Genomic DNA, 17532 nt, shown 5'->3' on the forward strand with positions numbered 1-17532 from the left:
CCGCAGCACCACCACCGCAGTAAGTAAAAAATTATTGTCATTATTCATTAAGTGTAATTCACCACCTTTCCTTCAAAAGTCATTAGTTTTAGGAGGGATGAAGAGGGACAGAGCTAAAATTTCAGTCAAAATCTGAGACGTCCCTAAAAATCAGGGACATGTGAGAGGTATACTACATCTACATGCGTATGTGTGTGCTTCATGTGTAGACAGTACATTAGTGCTACACTGGATCAAAGCCTTTCTTTAAAAAATTTCCGACGGCATGATTTAGGTGGTGTATGATTGGTTACACCAACACAACAGGAAGGGAAATAATGGGAAAAAAACGGAACTGAGCGCACGTTATTATTTACTGATCAACAAACTATTATATCGGGCTTGTACATAATAGAGTTACCGTCACTTGTTTATAGAAACCGTGGTAAGCTAGTACTGTGAGCACGTGAGTATGTTTGTGTGCTTGTGGTGCGGTCTTATGGGTGGTACCCGGCGACACTGACTTCTTGCAAAGGGCGGCTTAGAACTCTCTCTAAAGTGCGTCTTTTTTGACTGTGACTACAGTACTGGTTAAAACTTGGATAACGGGAACGTTCTCACAATACTTCATTGGATCATTGTGGTTTGGATATCTGGTAAACTGTGACTCAGGGAGAGACTCCAGAGGAAAGAGAATGGCAGTTCATATTATAATTTTCTGCTACATTCTGTTGGCAGGCGATACTGCTGTTTTGGAAGTTGACGGTAAGAAGCTTTCACTTTACATCCCCAAACATCCAGCCAGGGAAAGGGGAGACATGTGATGTGTGAGTGCTAGGTACTATCACAGAAAGCAGTTTATGTGAATGGGAGTTTTGTTTATTTTTTTACGTATTTATTTTTAGTCATTTTCTGTTAAAGTAAAAAAAAAAAATCTTGTTGTTAACTGTGATCCAGTCCGTCTGAGGACGCTGCTATGGAAGCACATCACTTTTTACCAACAGGTGAAGTGGGTATCACTCCCAGCTGTGGGAAGTCCGCATGTCCCTGACCAGCATCACTATCCCTGCCCTTTATATTAGGGGGAGAGGAGAGAGAATTAATCATTTTCTATCCCCAAACTTGACTTTGCTCGTTATCCCGATTTTATGTCTAATTTTTACTAAGCTTGGTAGCGTTTGTTTAAGTCGCATTTCTTATTTCCAAATAAACGTGGTGTGTTTTCCAGGGGTCAAGCTGTGGTTTGTAAGATAACAATTACAGTAGCAACCTCAGAGGCACGCAGGAGTGCTACAAATTTGTTTGGTATTATCCTCCTGATGTTGACTCAACCCATACACGTCCCATTCTACACACAGAAGGTGTTACTTTAGACCATTATATTCTGTTTGTAAACATTTTTATTAAATTATTACTTAAGACCTATACAGACCATACTTTAATAGGAAAGAAAACCGTATTAACATGTTACATATGAAAGCAGTTTTCTTTTTAACAATTATTTGCTTCTGCATTACATAAGTTATTCAATTCCTGCCTTCCCATAAACCTCATTCTTCCTCCTTCTGAGCATTTGCTGCATGTATTGTCCCCACAAATTCTATTTATTTCTTTATAAGTTGCTCCTTCCCTTTTCTAAAGATCCCGCCTGTAGTCATGTTATCTCATTTACAATGTGCAACACTTCAGTTACATTTGGTTTAGATTTTGATTTCCATTGTTCAGTAGTTGCCTTTTGTAGCAGCCAATAAGACCTTGCTATGTGCAGACAGCTCAGATCCTGTGTGTCAGCTCAAAAGAATGATTTCCTTAGTTACTGACATTTGTGCCCCCCCCCCCCATTTTATTCTGGAGCCTGTAATGTAAAGTGGGTAACATTTTATTGTGCAGAAGTTTTTTTCATACTTTATTGTGCCACTAACTACACAGACTATGCTTGTCTAATCTGTTTGGTGACAGGCACCCTTCTGTTTTAGAAGTGCTTTTTTAAGAGAATCTTTTATCATAGACTCTGTTTTTAAAACTCTAAGTTCAGCTTTGGAAAACTGCATCCAATTTCGTGTACAAATTTAAGGAACTAATTTATAAGTGAATGTTCTGTTTTCAAGGTATGGTATATGTTTAAGAAGTGGGCTTTGTCTGACATTTTAATTCTTGATTTTTTTGTGTTGTACTTGGTAAAGAGGGCTTGTGACTTAGTTAGTCCTCCCCACATACATTTCATGCCATTAAAAAAAAGAAGTAACATTAAACAGAAATGAAGTGGAAAGGGGGTTAGGGAGAGTATCATTCGCTCTCTGTTTACCAAATGCAACACACAAATCATCCAGCATGATACCACATTTCGAAAAGCTCCGACATACAAGGACTTGTAGTTATACATATTCGTTGAGATGCGGTAGACACAGAACAGGGAAATAATGGCCCATACTTATGTGTATGTGCCTTTGATCATAGGAAGTTACTAGGCTAATGGCCTGGGGTCCTTACAAGCCTAGCCAAGAGTTTATCCCTCAAAAGAAACCTCATTCAGCACCTCACGCCCCTGTCAATGAGGGACACAGGTGGAACCCCCTGGGACACATTTGTGGTTTCCCATTCACTCTTCAAGGTTCCGCCTGAAGTGGGTCAGCGAGGTGCTCTGATGTGTATGGGAAGTCTATTCCAGAAACGGGACAGCCTCTGGGAGACAAACCTGTCTCTCCACCAGGTTTTGTTAATGTCACATATTAGGTTCAGGCTTTTTGAGTGGGTAGTGCGTGAGGAGTTAGACTTACAGATATGGAGCATCTCTAGTAGGGTAGGGTCCAAGATTGCCTTGTAGGCAAGACACAGATCCCCCCTGAGTAATCTGTATGATAATGAGTAGAGTGATAGTGATTTGAGCCTGTCCACATAGGACAGGTGTTTTAGACCATGGATTCTCTTTGTGAGGTATTTATGTGGCCTTTCCAGTTGGTGCAGATGTTTGGAGAGGTACATCCCAAATGGGACGTTATACTCAATTATTAGTCTAATGAGGGAGGAGTATAGAGAGGTAATAACCTCCTTTTTTTCTGGTTGCAATCCCTTTACATATGAGATGAACCAAGTAAAAGGCTTTTCTGACCACTGCCACTACATGATGGTCAAATGTGAGGTTATCAACCTGAGTGCCCAGGTCTCTCACCACAGGTTGTGTGCTTAAGGGGTTGCCATTGATATGGTAATCAGTAATGGTCGTGTTTTTGCAGAATGGTATGATGATACATTTTTTTGCATTCAGCTCGAGGCCATGACTTTGGTACCGGTCATTGGTTGCAGTGAGACCCTCTTGCAGTATGTTAGCATTGTTTGGGGAGTCAATGACAGCACCCAACTTACAGTCATTGGCAAACTTGGTCAGCCACAAGCCTTTTGTCTTTTCCTGTACCTCCGAGAAATAGATGCCAAACAGTAGGGGTCCCAGGACAGATCCCTGGGGAACTCCACTAGTGACAGGTCTGCTGTTGAGGTGGATTTGCCTATTTGGACTTTGAGGGTCCTGTCGGTGAGCCAGTTGGCCACCCACCTGATGAGATAGGGATTTACACCATGTTGAGTTAGCTTTTCAGTGATGCCCGAGTGGGGGATTGTGTCAAAGGCCTTGGCCAAGTCAAGGTAAGCTGTATGTACTGACTTTCCCTCATCCAGGGCCTCGGTGACCGTCTCAAAGAAGTCGACCCGGCTCAACAGGCAAGATCTGTCTCTAATGAATCCGAACTGGGTGGGGTGAAGTGCTTGGAGATTGCCTATGTCCTTGTTTATGAGATCCATAGTAATATGCTCCATGGCTTTAAAGATCAGACTTGTCAAGCCAATAGGGTGATAGTTTCCAGGGTCAGTAGTAGCACCACCTTTATGCAAGGGGATGACAACGGCGATTCGCCAGTCTGCTGGAATGAAGCCAGTACTTAGGCTGTGGTTGAATAGGGTGCTCAATGTCGAAGCCAGTTCTTGCTAGAGATGGTGCTGAATACATCCTGGGATACTATCAGGTCCCATGGAAGCTGTGTTTTTTGCCTTGAATAGGGCCTGTAACACTTGATCTATGGAGATGTGAGGTGCAGAGGACAAGTATCTGGGATGTCAAAAGGGCCTTTGGGGGAGACTGGGGGGGTGACATTAAACTTCACATATCTGATAGCAGGTTGGCTATGTCAACAGGATCAGTGAATGTGATACTGTTAAGTACTAATTCAGAACAAACATTGGCATTGCCACAGAGGTCCCTGATGTATCTGAAGAAGACTTTATGGTTTCCCTTTGTTATGGAGGCTAGTTTTGATTCATAATTAGCTTTGGAGATTTTCACTAGTGATCTAATTTGCTTATTGAGGCTAAGGAGGGTTTTTTTCCAATTTGGAATTTGTTCCTTTTCACCCTTGGACAACAGTTTCTTCCTTTTGTTATAAAGCCTGTTGATAGAGGATGTCCACTAAACAGGTTTGTGTTTCCTTAAAGAGCATGTTTTATTTCTGTTGGGTATGGCTGAGTCCAGGCAGTTGTACAGGTGCTTGTAAACATGTAGACATTACTATTTATTTATTTGTCTATCCATCTATTTATATAAGTGCAGGTGCACTAAAATTACAGGAAGTACAGTGATAAAGTGATATTTATAATATATAAATGTATGTAGTATATTAAGTTCACGTTTGTGCAAGAGGCACTATAGACAGTGCATGCAAGCTGATGGGGAGGAGATGAGAGTTGGGTGGCGGGAGAAAGAGAAGGTTGTGAATGAGGTTAGAAAAGAAGGTTGCCTTAACTGTTATGAGCAGTGGTGGAGAAAGCATTTTTGGTATGGATGCATTTGTAGGAAGCAAGATAAATGAGTGGTGAAAAAGTAGAGAGAAAGAGAAAAGAAGAGAGGAGGCAGGTCATCTGGGGTCTTGAAAGGGACCAATGAGAGCTAGCTCATAGGCTGCAAAGAATGAGGGGGGTGGTGGTGGGGAGAAAGGAAGGAGTTTGGTAGGAAATGGTGAGAGAAACAGGAAGAGATTGGAATGAGGTTGTAGTGTATGTAAAATATTCATAGAATAATGTGTGCAGAACCATAGTTTTAGGAAATTATGTGGCTGTGTTAAAGGATTGAGTTATGTTTAGGTAAAGTACCAGGAGTTCTGTTGGATGCATCTTGCTTTACTTGCTGTATGTGATGTGACCAGAACCATAGTTTAAATTATGTGGCTGTGTTAAAGGATTGAGTTATGTTTAGGTAAAGTACCAGGAGTTCTGTTGGATGCATCTTGCTTTACTTGCTGTATGTGATGTGACCAGAACCATAGTTTTAGGAAATTATGTGGCTGTGTTAAAGGATTGAGTTATGTTTAGGTAAAGTACCAGGAGTTCTGTTGGATGCATCTTGCTTTACTTGCTGTATGTGATGTGACCAGAACCATAGTTTTAGGAAATTATGTGGCTGTGTTAAAGGATTTGAGTTATGTTTAGGTAAAGTACCAGGAGTTCTGTTGGATGCATCTTGCTTTACTTGCTGCTTGAATGCACCAAAGCAAACACATACAATGCACATGCAATATAGCAGCATGTATAACACCTGCTGCCTACTTCAGGAGGATGTACAGATTAGCAAAAGATATACAAGCATTTCAGCCTGGTAGCATACAGTAGATATTTTCAGAAGAACTGTATGCAAGTCTGATCAGACACTTTTAAGAGTATGAAAGAAAAGGCATAGTTAATGCATTGCAAGGCAAAGATATTTCAATATATTATTTCAGACTTCAGCTTTATAATTCAGGTACTTTTGCACAAAGCATCTTTAGCAAAATAAAGTAAAACAGATAATCATCATAAAATAGATAATGAAGTATTAAAACAACAGTTAAACAAATTAAACACTCTTTACAGCACACTCGCCTTTGTTGTAGAAGACTGGTGGGTCTATTCCCACACCAGGTAGATGCATTGCTAACACTGCAGTGCATCATAAAGGGGTGTTGCACACCAGAGTGCATTGTCTTTTGGATGAGATGTTAAACTGAGGCCCCATCTGCTTGGGTTGGTGGTAGCTCAGGTGGATGTAAAAGATCCCACTGCACCAGATGAAAAGAGTAGGGTCCTTTATTTATTTAAAAAAGAACTCTTATTTACAAAATATTTACATATTTACAAATATTTACAAATGTACAAATCCGTTTACACATATTCATAATTTCCTTTACAATCATTCTAAATTTTAATCCCTATTATACCCGCACTCCTTTTTCCATAACCACCATCTGCTTTTACTTAATATTGTTGTTAAAATTAATTTACCATTAAAAATTTATTTTATTCATTCCATATAACCTGTGTAACAGAGAAAATACCTTTTTATCTATTTGTTTAACATATTCTTTACTTCTCTTTTTATAATATCTGTATTTGATCATATCCATGTTTATTTTATCCACTTCTTTTATATCTTTGAAAAAAAAAGTATTTTCATAATTTTCCTCATAACTTTTTTACACTTTTACAGTTCATCTTCTTCATTTTCTTTTTATATGGCATATTTCCTTTTACTGTCAATTTGTCTATTACCAGTCTCCACAAAAAATCTTGACATTCTATTTTCTGATTGCACCATTTACTTCTTATTTTTATAGCTTTATTTTTTTTTCATCTGTTAAATTTTCCATGTAGTAACATTTTTATTACATTCTTATACTATACCTTTTTATCTTTTTCTCTGTCATCAGTTTTCATTTTCTACAAAAATATTTTCTGTTGGTAACATTTTATTTCTTCATTTATACACTTTCTTTTTCTTTTTCACCATACCCCAAAATGTATCATACTTATTTATACAATTTTGTTACTAATTTCTTATCTTTTTCATTAATCCACTTTAATACATTGTACAAATTTAATGAAACAGTGTATACCACTGGGTTAATTAACCCTAAATCTCCTTCCTCTGTATTTACAAACAAAACTCCAATTTTTACTGGGTTTAATCTAGATCCCCATATAAATAAATAAATAAAAAAGATATCTGCAACAGCTGCTTTTCAAATACTGTTGGCAACATAAATACACTTGCTAAGTATGCTGTCTTTCCCATCAGTACTGAATTTATGAAATAAACCATTTTTTCTGAATGACAATTTATATATTTTCCAGAAAATAGTTTTGTTTTATTTCTTGTATTGTTTTTCCAGTTGAATTCTACTTACATCTTTATTCCCAAATTTTATACCTCACACACAAATTTCATTCATTATCAAATGTATAACCCCTATCTTTACAACATTATGTAAACCTTTACTTTTCTCTTTATTTAAAGCCATCCCTAGCACCTCTAGACACTGATTTGTGCATATTATTACATATTTTATCTACGTTTTGTTTTTTGCAATTATTGTAATGTCATCTGTATATGTTAACAGAACTGGAATTCTTAACTCTTCAGATGTTATAAACCCGCCTACTTAATTTTGTAATTTATTTCACATGCTATCACATCCATAACTAATGCAAAGAGTGTACAGCTCATTGGACATCCCAGTCTTGCACCACTCTTCATATGTGCCTCTTGGCTTAACCAGCCATTTACAAGTATTTAAGTTTATTATTACTGTGACGCCCCTCCACTGGCCACTAATCAAGGAGTCTCAATTCTCATCACTAACAACAGTGGGGAATGTACACACTGGGAGGATGACAAGTACACACACAGTAAAATGCAATTTTCCTTAAGAGCACACCAAGATCAGAGTCAGTCTGGGGCTGGTTTCTCCCTCTTTCTCCAGATCCCCAATAAGACTCCCCACTGGCACAGCTATAGAGTTGAGATCTCAGCTGAGTGGGGAAACTAACACCTCCAGCACCCTCTCTGTCCAACCAGTGTTTCATGTCCCTGCCAAAGTAGCTGACACACACACACACACACACACACACACACACACACACACACCTAGGAAAGGCTGGCATGGGTTTACTAGCTATGCTCCTTTTTGCCCAGACTATAAGGTAGTTCCAGCTGCCAGCAACCAACTCTTTATCAGCTACTTAAGGCCCTTAACAAAGGGTGTCCAGTCCTATTGTGTAATGTTACTATTAATCCAAATGGTATTCTGACAAAGAGCAAGGCTCTTTAAAAGTAGCCTTTAGAGTGTCACCAAATAGATATGCAAGTACAGAGCTTAAATATGTCTCACAAATATTAACCACAAATATAGGTTTAAATATATTTAATAATAAATAATAAAATAACAAGACAATACTCAGTAAATCAAGACAGTAACTTCAGAGTTCAAAATCCCAGGAAATATTTAAAACAACATTGTAGAACAGTCTCAAATAAATAAAGAAAGCATATAAGCTATATTTTACTATATTCCTATCTGAATCTAAAAGAGTTACTATGCCCTAGAAACTTTCTTACAACAAGGCAAGTACAGAAAGTGGTGATGAGTGGATGTTCTTGTTAGGTCAAAGACAAAGAACAAAATGCACAGTCTCTCTCTGAGAAAGTTCTTAAATTAATATGAAATATTACTGCTGGGTTAGCTTGGATGACATCACTTTTGTCACCTGACTTTTAGTTCCTAAGCTAAAGCATCTAGCATCACCCTGTGAAAAATTTCTCTCAGATCTTTGCAGCTGCTAGGATGTCATAAAGCAATACAGTACTTCCACATCTCAAATCTAGTAATTACTTCTCTTCCAAGACAATACAAAAAACTTCTAACTCTAGACATTGCGTCTGCTGTTGCATGAAACTCAGAGATAACTTTTATAGCACAATCATAAAACAATTTAATTTCAACCTGTTTTCTTGAAGTTTTGCAAGTTAACCCTTTCATGTTCTAGTTTCTACTGTTAAAACATATACATTTGCACAGGTTGTTGTTGTTGTATCTTTCGGCTTTTCCTGGTTAGAGGTCGCCACAACAGAACTCCAGTACACTAATGATTGGCAGAAGATTTTTACGTACCAACTTGCCAGGCCTGATGCACAACCTTCAACGAAGGTATGCCCATTCACGCATGTCTCCACACAGAAGACGATTTAGCTGAGAATCGAACAGGACAACGTCTTACTGTGAGGTGACAATGCTACCGCAGCACCACCACCGCAGTTATACATTTGCACAGGTATATAGTTTATATGCATTTCTGTTCTTTTCCAGTAGGGTATACTGTGGACACATCCTTGAAGCTCAGTATTGTACAAACCCTGTTCAACACACACTTTTGTATCAGCAGTTTAATGTACACATAACATAAAGTTTTAATACACATAATTATCTACAAAATTCCAGCTAGCTGGGCTGGCAGTATTTCAGTTTGTCACACTTCTTCCCCCATGAAAACTCATGCTAGTTTTTCAAGTGACCCTTGAGAAACATTGCTTGAGAGGGTGAACCTGTCTGGGAATACGCTACCCCATATCCTGTCTTGAGATTCCAGCTGCCTTGGCATTGCTGACCCCAGTACAGTGCTGCACGGTCCCATCATATGCCTGCAACCCTAGGCTTCACGACTTGGCTGGCTGGTTCCCTGTAGCCAAAGATCCCCCTCAGACTCATCCTGCCTTCTATTGCCAATACTTAGCGCAAGGACCTCCTTGTCATGGTAAGATTTCATCCTGTTAACATGGTACAGCTTGTGCTCCTGATTCCTGCCTAGCATTTCTACCATGTAGTTAACATCACTGACTTTCCTTACCCCCCTGAAGGGTCTCTCCCAAGCTGCTGGCAGCTTGTTGTGTCTGACAGCAATGATCACCATTACTTGCTGCCCTACAGCATACTCTCTAGCTCATGCATTCCTGTCATACCAGCCCTTTCTCTGCTGTTGGGCTTCTGCCAGGTTCTCCTGGGCCAAGCCCATGAATTCCCTGAGACTTGTCCTGAGGTTTAGGACATTTGCTACAACAGACTCCTTGTGGATTCACACTTGCCCTCCCACTCATCTCGAATCAAATCTAGAGGTCCCCTCACATTATGCCGATATAGCAACTCAAAGGGTGAAAAACCTGTGGATTCCTGGGGCACCTCTCTGTAAGCAAACAACAGATGGGGCAAATATTTGTCCTACTCCCCAACTGGTCTACAAATGCCTGTAGCATCGTCTTGAGTATAGAGTTTAACCTCGCAACAAGATCATTAGTCTGGGGATGGTAGGGAGTGGTCTTTAGGTGCTTCACCCGTCTGATGTGAAATTAGCACCTCTGTCATTCAGTATTTATTTTGGGAAACCTACCCTGCAGAAAATCTCCAACAAAGCATTTGCCACCTTTAATGACTCAACAGAGGACAGGGCCACAGCTTCAGGATTTCTGGTAGCATACTCTACTACCACTAGGATATACATTTTCCTTGTGGAACTTGGGGTACCTGGAGGCCCCACAATATCCATAGGTACCCTCTGAAATGGCTCCTCAGTCACAAGCAAAGGCATCAAAGGAGCTTTTACCTTGTTTCTTGCCTTGCCTACTTTTTGGTACTGCTCACAGGTCCTGCAGTACCCTGTTACAACTCTGGAAATCCCAGGCCAATAAAAGTTCTGCATAATACTTCTCATTAGATGTTTTATGCCCATTTGACATGCAAAGGGAATATCATGGGTTATGGCTAGAAGTGCCAGATGGTAGGCTGTGGGTACTACCAACTGCTGTATTCTCTCGCCCTCCCTCATGGGTTCACTCTACATACAGTAACCCTTTGTCCCAGTATACAGATTTCCCCTTCCCTTGAGAATCAGGTGCCTCACCAGCTACCTCCCTCAGGCCTTGTAATGTAGGGTCTGAGAGCTGAGCCAGTCTCAACTCTCTCTTAGTAACCCTTCCCAGCTCCTCTTCCATAGGAAGTCTGATATTCTCTGACAATGGTGCATCACTCTCTGCCTGGGTACTACTACTCACTTCTGCCCTTGCAGTCACTTTGTCCAAGGGAACATCAGTACTCACAAGCAGCTGTGGCTCACCTTCAGTCTCACTGCTATAGGGTATCTCCCTCTCTGAAGTAACTACCTCACCATTATTGGCGTCACGTTTGCAGTCTGTGTGGGTCTCCCTCAGGCTACCAGACCCAGATGCTTGTCTCCAAGCCTGACTGCGTGTAACTGCATGCACACAAGGTAGTGCATTATCAAAATAATTCCCATCAGGACATCTGCAGGGATATCCTCAAACACACCTACTTGCTGGCTTCCTTTTCCACCCTCCCAGTCAAGGTAAACCCTAGCCAGTGGTATTTGGAATGGGGTCCTTCGTAAAGCTCTGACTGGAGTAGACTGCCCAAGCAAGTAGTGCTCCCCTTTAACCATTGCAGGCTTCACAATAGTTCGGTCAGAGGCTGTGTCTGTCTTAGCAATGGCATCTTTCCCATTTACTAAGATAGGATACATCTTCTTGTGGTAGTTTGGTACCCTTGTTGTCTTCAGACAGCATACCACTGGCATTCTGTCATTCCCCCTTACTGGCTCTCCCACCTTGCCTCCACAGACATCTATATGCCACAACCTCACTGGTTGTATTTAAAGTATTTAACTCTTGGTCCTGGACATGTACCTGGACTAGTGGCTTCCCCTGCTAATGGTGGACTCTGTTGGGGGCAGTCTGGGCTGCCCAACATGAGTCCTCTTAGACCCATGAGCAGCACTTGGTGTCCCTTTCCTGTGCAGTGATGCCCTGCTTGCTAGGGATAGTTCTCCCTTCTTCCCCAACTCATCTGTAATATTGCATTGTCTATGAGCTAACCAGATTCTCATGTCCTCAGGCAAAGTGCTAAGGGCTTGTTCCCTCATCAAAAGGTCTGCCAGTCCTTCAAAGGTGGTGACCTGACATCCACTCACCCACCTATGAAAATAAGTGCTTAGTTCAGCAGTATATTCACATACATATATTCACATACACTTTCATCTCCCTTGCGTCTGTGCTCATTAAACCTTTACCTATAAGCTTTAGGTGTTAACTTAAAGCATTCTAAAAGACCATGTTTTACTGTATTATAATTTAAGCAATCAGTATCAGACAATTTAGAAATAGCAGTTACAGCTTTACCATGGAGTAAGGGGGTCAGGAGCTGTACCCAGAGCCCTTGGTCAACATTATACTGTTTACATACCCTTTCAAACATATGAATAAAACTATCAAAATTATCCCCTCTGTAAATTGTGGAAGAAATTTACTGACATTTTTTGCTTCTGGGGTTCGGTTACTGCCTTCCTCATTACCTCCATTATAGTGGCGAAGAGTCAGCATCTCCTTTTCATGTTCCCTCTGCCTCTAATTTTCCTCAGCCTCCAGACATTGCAGTTTCTCATTTTCCTCAGCCTCCAGACATCTCCGTCTCTTGGCTACTTCTGTTTACAAATGCTTTGTCTTCAGCTCAAATCTCTTTAACTCCAGTTGGATTTTTATGTCCTCTGTGGAAAGGTTGAACTGTCCATTTTCTGAGAGTTGTAGATCTCCAAGGCCAGCCTAGTTGTCCTCCTGGTTGCTGGTCTGCAATGCAACTGTGCCCAAAGCTACAATAATTTCTGCCTTAGTCAGGTTGGGATGCACAAGTCCTTTAGCCTGGCACATTTCAGCCAACTGTCTGTTTGTCAGCTTGCCATACCCATCTGTTGACATGCTTGCTTGCTCTCCCTGACTAAGCTAACAAAACAAAAAAAATAAAACAATTGTGATATAAAACTCTGAATGATTACTGCATGGCTGATTGAGAGTACAAATACCTTCAGTGACCGCTGTATGCAGGCTATAGGAATTCAATAGCCACACCACTACAAGCCATTGATATGTGATATGACTATTGCATCACTGCCAACCAATTAATGTGTGATGCCCCCTAACTGTCCCAGTAATAATGGAGTCTTAATCCTCACCACTGGCAACAGGGGGAACGTACACACTAGGAGGATGACAAGTACACACACACAGTAAAGTGGAATTTCCCTTAAGAGCACACAGAGAACACAGTCAGTCTGGGCTGGTTTCTCCCTCTTTCTCCAGATCCCTGACTGGCAGAGATATACTGGCAGAGATATAGAGCTAAGATCTCAGCTGATTTGCCAGTCTAAGACATCCAGCACCCTCTCTGTCCAACCAGTGCTTCATGTCCCTGCCAAAGTAGCTGATACACACACACATTTGGAGATTTGATTTGTACATAAACACACACCCACACCTGGGAAAGGCCTGCACAAGTTTACTAGCTATGCCCTCTTTTTCCCAGATTATAAGGTAGTTCCAGCTGCTGCCACCAACTCTTTATCAGCTACGTAAGGTCCTTAACAAAGGGTGTCTAATCCTGCTGTGTAATGAAAGGGTATCTAATCCTACTGTGTAATGTTACTATAAATCCAAATGGAAGTCTGACCAAGAGCAAGGATATTTAATGAAAGGGTATCTAATCCTACTGTGTAATGTTACTATAAATCCAAATGGAAGTCTGACCAAGAGCAAGGATATTTAGGAGTGGCCTGTACGGTCTCACCAAATAGATATGCAAGTAGTCTAAGAACTTAAGTATGTCTCAGAAATATCAGCTACAAAGATATTATTAAATATATTTAAACCTAAATAATAAAAGAACATGACAGTACTCAGCAAATCAACACAGTAACTTTAGAGTTCAAAATCACAGGGAATATGTAAAGCAACATTGCAGGACAGCCTCAAATAAATAAATAAATAAAACATCTAAGCTATACTTTACTATATACCTATACTTTACTATATTCCTCAATCTAAAAGAGTTAATATGCCCTAGAAACTTACAGCAAGGCAAGTGGAGAAGGTGGTGATGAGTGGATATTCTTGTTAGGTCAAAGACAAAGTAGAAGATGCACAGTCTCTCTCTGAGAGAGTTCTTAAATTAATATAAAATATTACTGCTGGGTTAGCTTGGATGACATCGCCCGACTTTTAGTTTCCAAGCTAAACCCCCCATTGTAGCATTTAGCATCTTCCTGTGAAAAATACATATCTCTCAGATCTTTGCAGCTGCTAGGAAGTCAGAAAGCAATAAAACACTTCCACATCTCAAATCTAGTAATTACCTCTCTTCCAAGACAATAAAAAAAAACTTCTAGCTCTAGACATTGTCTTTGCTGTTGCACTGAACCTGAGAGATCACTTTTATAGCACAATCATAAAACAATTTAATTTCAACTTATTTTCTTGAAGTTTTGCAAGTTAACCCTTTCATGTTCTAGTTTCTACTGTTAAAACATATGCATTTGCACAGGTATATAGTTTATATGCATTTCTGTTCTTTTCCAGTAGGGTACACTGTGGACAGATCCTTGAAGCTCAGTACTGTACAAACCCTGTTCAACACACACTTTTGTATCAGCAGTTTAATATACACACAACATGCAGTTCTGATACATATAATTATTTACAAAATTCCAGATAGCTGTACTGGCAGTATTTCCTTCTGTCACATGTCTATATAAATCATTCATTTATTTTATTTTTATTTTATGTTTGTTGACCAGGATAGTCTGACTGGATACATGTCCATTTTCAGCGGAGGCCTAGGGAGAAAAGATCCAAATATACAGATAAGAACATACATACATGCCAAGGGTATTACAAAGTCAGTAAGGTTTGGCATTCAAGTGGAATTCACAATTTTAACAGGGGAGAAAAGCTCCAATTGCACAGATAAAAGACATACATACATACATACATGCTAAGCAAATATTACAAAGTAAGTAAGGTGTGTCCCTCAAGAGGGATTCACAATTTTGATAGTGTGTAGTAAGTAGAATATAAATTATTAAACAGGTGGCTTACAGCAACAGTTTTTATATTAAACAGGTGGATTACAGCAACAATTATTATTTACAAAGTAATGTACAGAACAAGAATGTCACTGCAAGCATTTGTAGGCAAGAAGCTAATACAGTACTGTTAAGTTAGGGAGTTCTTATGGAGATTAATCGGGGTTGTACATGGACAGAGCCAGTGCATTTTGTAATACTGTTTGAGGTCTGTTTTAGAGGCTTAGAGAGGGTTCCAGGGTAATGTCCACTGGAAGTAAGTTCCAAGCTTTGCCAACATAGTTGGCAAACAGGGAGTTTCCAGCTGAGTTATTAGCTTTGTGTGTTTGGACTAACAGCTTGTTGGGTGAGCATAATGATCTGGATTTACTATATGGTTTTATGATATTTTTAATTGCAGGGGTGTTTTCAGGTTGGTTGAGAATATTATGTGCTACTATTAGCTGATTTAACTGAAGTAAGCTTGGCAGTTCTAGCCACCCTAGGAGATTTTGGCAGTGATGTGTCCTATATGTGGATCTGGTGCGGCAAATCTGGCAGTATGGTGGCAACAGTGAGAGAGTTTGGTAATCTCTGATTTGTTTAGGTTACATAGTATAGGGGAAGCATATAGATGGGTAGAGAGAAAGTGGGAGATGCAATCCTAGCTATTGGCGTTAGAAAAGGTTTATTTCTATATAATGAGCTGAGCTTCTTATTGACAGTTTTGATAGTTTTGTTGATGTGCAGATCAAATTTGAGATTATTATCAACTATTACCCATAAGAACTTAGTGTGGCTATCTGGAGAAATAGAGGTACCATTGTTTAATGTTATAGTAAAGGAAAGTGGGGTGGACCTACACGTAGGGGTAAAGAGTAACAGTTTAGTCTTGTTAGGATTCAATAGAAGATGGTGATTAGAAAGCCAATTTTCAACTATGTTAAATGTATTCTGGGTTAAGGTTTGCAGGGCTGTTGGGGAGAAGGCTGAGCAGATCAGAGTGGAGTCGTCTGCGTATTGGATGCAGGATGCTTCTGGGATGGCAGTGTGTAGGTTATTGATAAAGATAGAAAAAAAGTAGAGGACCTAAAATAGAGCCCTGAGGAACTCCAAGGGCGAGAGATAACAGGATGGATAGTTTGCCCTGCCATAGTACTGCTTGTTGTCTACCATTCAGATAGGATTGGAACCACTGTATACTATGGTTGTCCAGGGAAATAGATTTCAGAGAGTGGATGAGTAATTGGTGGTTGACCATATCAAAGACCTTTGAGAGGTCTAAGAAGAGGGCTGATGATAGCATATTATTATTTCTGTTTAGATATATTACAAAATTTCAGCTGGGCTGGTAGTATCTCCTTCTGTTACATTTCTATAAAAAAATCATATTAATATTCACAAATGAGATAGAATTATTTTCAAAATTCTAGCTAGCTGGGCTGGCAGTATTTCCATTTGTCACAATTACTATATGCTGACATACATAATTTCCTAACTTTTTCACTTATATTATATTATTTTATTATTGCCCATAAGATTTCATGTCCAGTTGCATCAAGTGCCTTTTTAAGTTCTCTTATGGTTTTCTCTTTTTTCTTTTCTGTTCATAATATCATCCACAAATTTCTCTAGCATTAATAATTCTCAACAATCCTTCTCCTTTATACTAGATACACTATCATCCATAATATGTTCCATTTTAGTTTCAAATCTCTTTTCTATTATTTTCATAAAGGTCTTATAAACATTATTATATAATACCATCAGTCTCCAGTTCTTTAATTATCTTCTATCTTCCACATGAATTTAAGTATTCCACTACATAATTATTTATACATAAAATCTTCATTTAACCATTCATTGCCAATCCCTTAAATTTTTATATATTTCATACCCTATTTCATCTGCTCCTGCTGCAAAATCTATATTTACTTGTGCTAATACTTTATCTAGCTCATTTAATGAAATCTCATTTTCCAACTCTTTATTCTCTTTTGCTGTTAACTTTTTCCACTTTCCATGTTTTTCCCTACCTTGTTATTTTATTTCTTTAAACATTTCTTGTACATATTGTACTACTCTTCATAATACTCTATTCATAATATTTACCGGAGTTTTTTCTATTTCTCCTTTTACATTTTTTATTTCTGTCATTACACTATCATCTTCCTTTACACATCTGCTAGTGACTCAGTACTTCTCTTTTTCCTTGTAAAAAGTCTCTTTGCTTTTACATATAAATTCCTGTGTTTTTTCTTGATTTCTGTCATATAATTCTTTTTTTTTTATCAAAGTACTTTATATCATTAACATTTGAATCTTCCAATGCATTATATGTTCTTTTATAGTTTTCTTTTCTACTTTTCTCACATCATCTTGTCACTGTAAAATTTATATGTATTTTTTTCCTTAAATGTCATCCTCCATTCAGACCAGTTTTTATTAAATGTTTTCATAGTAATATGATCTTTCCATAACTGTATTTCTGATCTCTTTCCTTTGTCATTCTATGCTTTTTCATTTATACTTTTATTCATTTGCCTATTTTTATATATTCATTGTTTTCCTTTATGTCTAGCCATATTGCAAGATGATCAGAAAATCCTGTTTCAGTTACCCCCACTTCTGTTATAACTAAACCTTCTGATACTATAAAATTATCTATTTCAGTTCTGTACGTTTTTTCAGTCCAGGAATTTGTGTCGCAACATTTTAACATATATCTTATAACTTCTAACATTTTTCTTATGTCATTTCCTTTCGTTCATTATTTGCCTCTTAAATCACAATTAATGTCCCCTG

The 17532-nt window shown here is 38.9% G+C and overlaps 1 protein-coding gene across 1 annotated transcript in view; it reads left to right on the top strand.

The window, feature by feature from the left end:
• The first annotated feature begins 312 nt into the window (after positions 1 to 312).
• Positions 313 to 17532, top strand: part of LOC122806055 (membrane cofactor protein-like) — a 1194338-nt gene continuing 1177118 nt past the window's right edge. Inside the window, exon 1 of the mRNA XM_044076296.1 lies at positions 313 to 744. Within this exon, the coding sequence (XP_043932231.1) occupies positions 675 to 744 (70 nt within the window). The 5' untranslated portion in view covers positions 313 to 674. The remainder of the gene's footprint in view (positions 745 to 17532) is intronic.

Source organism: Protopterus annectens, chromosome 7.part0 (genome assembly GCF_019279795.1).
Source record: "Protopterus annectens isolate FY-2018-M chromosome 7.part0, PAN1.0, whole genome shotgun sequence".
Taxonomy (NCBI): domain Eukaryota; kingdom Metazoa; phylum Chordata; order Ceratodontiformes; family Protopteridae; genus Protopterus; species Protopterus annectens.